At 37.9% G+C, this 6,602-nt stretch overlaps 1 protein-coding gene across 2 annotated transcripts in view; it reads right to left on the bottom strand.

Moving 5' to 3' along the window:
• The window catches only part of bbs4 (Bardet-Biedl syndrome 4), a 16,635-nt gene extending 10,558 nt beyond the window's left edge, over positions 1-6,077 (bottom strand). Inside the window, exons 1-4 of one of the 2 annotated variants that reach the window (XM_032522709.1) lie at positions 5,969-6,077; positions 4,675-4,717; positions 1,807-1,886; positions 175-238 (exon numbers count right to left, since the gene is read on the bottom strand). In XM_032522709.1, the coding sequence (XP_032378600.1) occupies positions 175-238; positions 1,807-1,886; positions 4,675-4,717; positions 5,969-6,028 (247 nt within the window). In that variant the 5' untranslated portion in view covers positions 6,029-6,077. The remainder of the gene's footprint in view (positions 1-174; positions 239-1,806; positions 1,887-4,674; positions 4,718-5,968) is intronic. The other variant, XM_032522717.1, reaches the window with a different exon arrangement.
• Positions 6,078-6,602: the final 525 nt, after the last annotated feature.

Below are 6,602 nucleotides of genomic sequence, written 5' to 3'. Positions count from 1 at the left end.
AAAAAATCAAAGGCACAGCGTGGGGTCGAACAACCTGATTTTGGGGAACTAAATAATGTACTGGGGAGCTTTGCCGTTGACAACCAAAGAGCCTTCATTGCATGTAGCTCTTCATTAACATCATAACTGTTTCATTTGTGAGAGGGAAGAGTTACTAATAAAAATACAGCTCACCTTGAACATATATGGCATATTCACACATTCCATTAGTCTCCTGCAGTTGTTCTTTGATGATCGCCTACATGGACACAGAACGGGAGACATTTCTACAACTGAGGTGGATGTTATAGCGTGAGTAGGGATACTGCTAAAACAACTGCTACGATGCTTGAAACAACTAACTGGCCCTGCTGTAAACCAACCCTAGTGGGATTCAGATTCTTCTTGCAAATCCCAAACCAGACTAACTTTGAACATTTGTATCAGTATATTTTGCAATGACAGCTTGGTATTTTCCTGACCTTGAAACTTGCTTTGCCCAGCTGTGTGGTATTGTGGTGCCCGGTGCCCGGTGCACAGGTTGGAGGAAATGTAAATAATATTATTATATTTTAATTCAACATTAAACAGCAAATAGATGTGTTTAAATGCCATCAATGTGGTGAAAGCAGGAATGCTATTAAATCAGTCTGCATTTATCTATAAATTATTATGAGTGATTCTCACATTATCTGTTGTCTACATGCAGTTGCTTTATATGGTATGTAAATGTCTTTCAGTTTTTTAAATCTCTGCAGCCATCTGAGGGCAGCAGGACAAATGTTGACACATTTGCGCCATCTGATAAGAAAAGTGCCTCGCCAGAGGTGCAATTACACGCGACTGTCCGCGCGTTTACCTTCATTAAATAACGTGTAAATGACACCAAGCTGCTTACACCACCACAAACATTAGACAGGTCCGGTATAATTAAATATTCTGCCGTTGGATTACCGATGCTCATACAACCTGTGAATCACAGCCTCCTTTCCAACTTATAAAGGAAAATGTTGTGGTACAAAGCAAACACTGTTCTGTCACATTTTAAGATCTGATGTAACAGTTTGCAACATAAAATACATTAGAATTAAAACTGAAATAGAGTTGAATTGATGCAATCATATAAAATACTTAACCACATGTTTTATTATTATTAGTCTCTATCATCATTTGATAATTGGCTGGTAAAAATTCAAAAAAAAAACAGCCAACACACCAACTGCCTGTGGCTGGAGATTTATGGTGTTGTGTACAACAATATGATTTTCCATTTGTTGAGCTATTGTAGTGTTTGGGCCTTTTTGTGATTGGCTCAGCTGTTTCACAGCAATGAGACCAGTGATGTGATTGGCTGAGAGCGAATTCACTAATCACTAAACCGTCTGATCTATATCCAACCTCACCCAGCTCTTTATACTTTGTGCTGCTGCACATACATGGACCAAAATAGCAGGTGTGCTTAGCGACGGCCACACAGTCTTGTGTGCCCAGAACCTACTATGGCTTGTCACTGTGCTTGGCGCAATTAAAATAAGGCCCTGAGAGTGAGGAGTGTTTCTGTCACTAGGAGAAAGTGACATGGGAGGATTCCAGTCATATATTTTTTAAGTACAGGTATCTATTCAGAGACTTTGAAGTACCCAAGTACCTACTGGTTTCTTGTGGGAATACACGGGTCAATGCAGTGAATTAGCCCATAATCAAGTCCAGAACCCTGTACATGCCAGGCATTCATTATCTTCATTATTATTTTTAAAAGGTCAATCAGACCAACACCGGACACAGACATGGGTCAATAACAGACTAAACCATAGAAAGGTACTTTACCTTACATGTATCGTAGTCTTTACGGATATAGTGCTGGTGGATTAGCCAGTTTCTCCTCTCCACAATGGGAAGCTCTGGAGCTGGAAATACGTATATAATAAAATGAGATGACAAATCAGGGAAATCTTTAAGCTCATTACTGTTTCGATAATGTCTTATTCAGTTGATAGCTGAATGATTAATCCCGTTGGCTTTCTCCTCTTGCAGTCATTAGTTAGTCTCTGATCCGACAGTTAACAGAGATGTAACACTTCAACCTAAATCCACAGGCTACATTTAAGTCAATTCACCAAACACACTGCAAATCATTTCATTTATAAACAGATGGCTCAGACTATTAAGAGTTATGTCTATTTCAACTATTTTCAACTGCCAAATTAGAAAAAGACTGTATAAATTAAACAAATAATCTTGAAAGCTCCCTCCCTCTGCAGTCACTTGCAAGTCTTTGATCTGACAGTAACATGGATGTTAACACTTCACCCAAAATCCCCGGGCTAAACTGTAATCAATTCACCAGCCACACTGTAAATGTCACCTTGTAAGCAAGTTTTTCCCGTTACAAACACTGCTTTTTTTCTGTCTCTTTTTTAGTCTGTTGGCAGGTTGAGATATTCTGCCCGTTGCCAGGGCAACAATGTATCTCGTGAGCCAGGTGCTTGTGACAGAACAGAGAGGGTATAGAGACAGACTGAAAGAGGGAGGCTGAAGGAGTAAGCAGCACAATACAAAAGCCAGCTTTAGAAAGGGTTAGGTAACCTCAAGAACCCAACCACAATGCTCCAAGTCTTCTTCCCAGTGGAGTATAAGATTTCATTTCACAAGTAGAACGTAATTCCAATTCGAGCGAGTTTGAGTCTGGTAATCCTGTTATCTTTTACCAACTACCTTTCTTTGAGGCTAAAAAAAGGTTTCAAGGCAATGTGGAATGAATTACTTGGCTTTAAGTCTGCCACTGACATCTGTGGATATCATTAATGAACTGTCTGTGTAGGAATACAGTGTGAATTACACTAAAGCTCCATTCTGTTTTTATCCGTCAGCGCTTCAAGCAGTGCTCTGTTGATTTGCCACTCGAACTGGAGCCTCTTCCAACAACTTCAGAGGAATCCTCTTCATCGCTGAGGGTGAAACTGCATGGGTCTCACACGTTTGCCCCGTTAAGATTCGGAAATGGCCCTATTTGTAGCACCCTAATCCGCTTTCTTCCAGCTGAGACAGCAATAATATTCTTGTCTCTGGGTTTCAGATGGGGCCCTGTGGCACTCCAGTGTCCACATACACAAAGCAGGGCATATTTGGTGGAGGAAAGATGGGATATATGTGTGGCATGTATTCCTGTAACTACGGTATGAAAGAAGGGTAGAAAGGAGCTAAGAAGAAGAGCACAGCATGAGGTTTCCTAAATATAGTCCTGTAAAAAACTTCTTCCCAAACGGAGTAATTCTTTCATTGTTAAATTTGATCTGGCTAGTGCTAAGACAGATTTGGCTTCCGTGGGCTTCAACCATCTGTTAAAAGGGGATAAGAGCAGAGGAGAGGCATGCTGAGATCAAAAGACACATGGGGAGAATGTAATGAAAAATATGAAGAATTTTTTTGGGGAAGTTACACCAGAAAAACTTCAAATAACCCGTGGTCTTGTCAAGTAATTTGGTCTCATTTTCAGCTACCGACACTAATTCTTTCGAGGGAGAGAAAAGACAAATAAAGGCAGGTTGCTTCACTAACACCTGATTCTACAAAACTGGAGCATGGTGTACTAGAACAGGTGAAATTACTTTTTTTCCCCTTCAATTTAGCGATTTAAAAGAAACTGATTCTAGGTCTTACTAGTGGGCATGCTCATACTTTTGCAACACCTCCTCAGTCTTACCTGGTACCAATGTAGTAACTGTATTACACAAATTGTAATGAAATAATATAATGTATTTGTTATTTAACCCTGATTGCATCTCATGATGGCAATTACAGAAGTGTATGAAACCAGTAGCTTATGGAGACAATTAAACTGAGATATATTGGCTTTTTTATAAACATTTGCTTTTTTAGCAATTTTATTTATACAGCCCAATATCAAAATCACAAATTTGCCACAAGGGGCTTTAAAATCTGCACAGCATCCGACACCCTCTGTCCTTAGATGTGCATGTTTGTCATATGTTTTTACAGCTTTATATTTCATTTTTATAATATAGTACTAGAGTCACAAGCAGAATTAAAACTTTTACTGTTTTTGACTTAGTTATGGAGCTTCTAGCACTTCACCTATACAGTACTGTACACATCCATTATATTAACCGATTAAAATCCAATCTTTACTTTCTGTTTTTATTACTCTGTCATCTTACCTTACATTAATGCACTTAGGGTTTTGGCACAGTAAGGGCTTAGATGCTATGTAAAAGATCACGGTATGGAAATACAATACCATACCATACAAAACAATAACAGAGCAATACTTAATTGCTCCCATAGGACTTGCAGTCTCAGCAGTGCCGCTGATAATTAAAAATATTGTAAAAAAAAAAAAGAAAAAAAAAAGCTTAATCATGAGCAACAGCTTAACTTGCTTAATGGGACATTAAGCCATAATGACTAAACATTTTCCACACCGAGAAATATCTGGAACATGGCTGAGAAGCATACTGTATTTAAAAGCTTCTCCCTTTCAGGGTAGGGTAGATAGAAGGGTGAGGGTGACCTCTGCAGGATGATTGGTTCCAAACTCATTCTATTATTACTCTTCATCACTAACAGACAAATTGTCAGAAATCAAAACAATGGGTGTCGAAAAAGTTGTGCTGTTTGAAAATCATTTTGCAAAATGACTTGTGAAATGAATGCATGTCAAATGTCTTGCAGTACCTTTAGGTGCCAGACGTTTCTTGGCTTCAGTAGCAACTGGGAGCTGAAATATACAGTATGAAATACAACAAAAACAAACAAGTAACAGCCTATAATCCATCCATTACATAGAAAAATACACTAGACGTCATCCATCAGTGTCTCCCATGAGCAGTATTTATGATCGCCCAACCAAAATAGATTTCCCCCACCCAAACAAAAAAAATTGTATTGTTTCTTTACAGTATGTGTTCTGACTGTGTGGAAATACAGGTCAAAGTGACCTGAAAAGGTGTGTTCATATTCAATTGTACAAAATAGAAAAAAAGACTCTTAATTGGATGTGAATGTATTGTCACATATAGAGCAGAATTTGAATAACCGTTGCACAGTAATAGATTATAGTAGTCTGTTCACTAAAACATAAACAGAAAAGCATTTTTATATAAAAAAAAATGTTTAAATATAAAAAGTAACAACTGACTAAATTTCAAATACACGTAGTGGAGTAAAAAGTACATTTCCCTCTGAAATGTAGGAAAGTAAAAGTAGAAAATAACATGGAAGTAAAGTACAAGCATGTCAAAATTGCTTTTACGTACAGTATTTAAGTATATGTTCTAATTCCACCAATAGTGACTACCGATTCGACCAGTTATTACCACAGAGAGTTAAATGTTATTACATTAACAGAACCATTAACCAGTCGACATTACATGCAGGTAACGTTAGATGCACGCATGCTCAATCCCAGTGTTTTGCTTCACATCATTTTTTCCTCTATATCTGACCCACTTGTGGATTGCTTCGCCACTGACGATTTGAGTATTAATATCTTTTATGTCATCACATCCTAAACGCTATAGCCATAACACAATGGTAAGTGTTTGTGGTAAAGTCAGCCTCAGTTATTTTACCTAACCTAAGTTAGCGGTACAGTATAAAGCGTGGGCTAAGGATGGTCAACAATGCATATTTGCACTGTAATGATTGCGGTTGTCACCTTACTGCAGCTATATTAGCTGTTAGCTCTCAGGTTGTAGCTAGCTTGCCCTTGGATGAGTGAGATTAAAGACGGAACGCGAGGCAGGTTAGTTAACGTTACCGTTAGCTGCAGGTTACTCAATTTAGCTCTGACTAAGAATCGGTTAGCCAGGAAGCTAGCTAACAATAAAATAACGAGCGTTATTGCAAAGACTAAACTCAAAAACATAACGTTACGTTTGCTTAGGGAGTGTCACACTATCACTTTAAACAGCGGAACGCTTGAATTTTTACCCAAGAAAACGATAACTAGCTTTGGTTTTGCACTCACCGCCGTGGCATTCTCCTCGTCCGCCATCTTGGGCTGATCAACGCTAGAAGCTGTTGCCATGGATACATCAGTGGAATACGGAGGAGTGGCTGGTTGGATTTATGAACGTCGACAGATTTTATCAATAAAATGGGAAGGGCAAAATAAGTATTTAGCATTGCTACTACGCTGTAAATACTAAATAAATATCAGTTAAATGTACTTTAAAAATAAAGTAAGAAAAAAATATATATATTTAAAATATATATTTATAGGCCATATAGTAGTTTCTTTTTTATCCACAACTACTGTAATATAGCATGCAACATCATGAGGAAAAGTTGCTCTTCTACAGATCTTCCCAGTTTACATTCACACACCTGTACACCACACTGCTGCATTTGATGCTTCCTGTTTACATTTTTAAAACATGCAGCAATGAAGTCACCAATTACTTTAAACTGATTATGGAGTAAATTGGTTTCTACCTCAGCGCAGTGAACAGATTTGTCCATAAGGAACACAACTGAGAATAATTAAAATGTGCTTCTAACAACAGAGAAGATGGAAATATAACGTCCTTGTTTACACACCAAAGCTAAAGTTGATTAAAAAGAGGAATAAAAAAAACATCTTTTGGAAATTGATCTTAATG

This window comes from Etheostoma spectabile, chromosome 1, assembly GCF_008692095.1.
Source record: "Etheostoma spectabile isolate EspeVRDwgs_2016 chromosome 1, UIUC_Espe_1.0, whole genome shotgun sequence".
Taxonomy (NCBI): Eukaryota; Metazoa; Chordata; class Actinopteri; order Perciformes; family Percidae; genus Etheostoma; species Etheostoma spectabile.
Note: the sequence above shows the minus strand (reverse complement) of the source record. Positions and strands in the feature narration are given on the sequence as shown.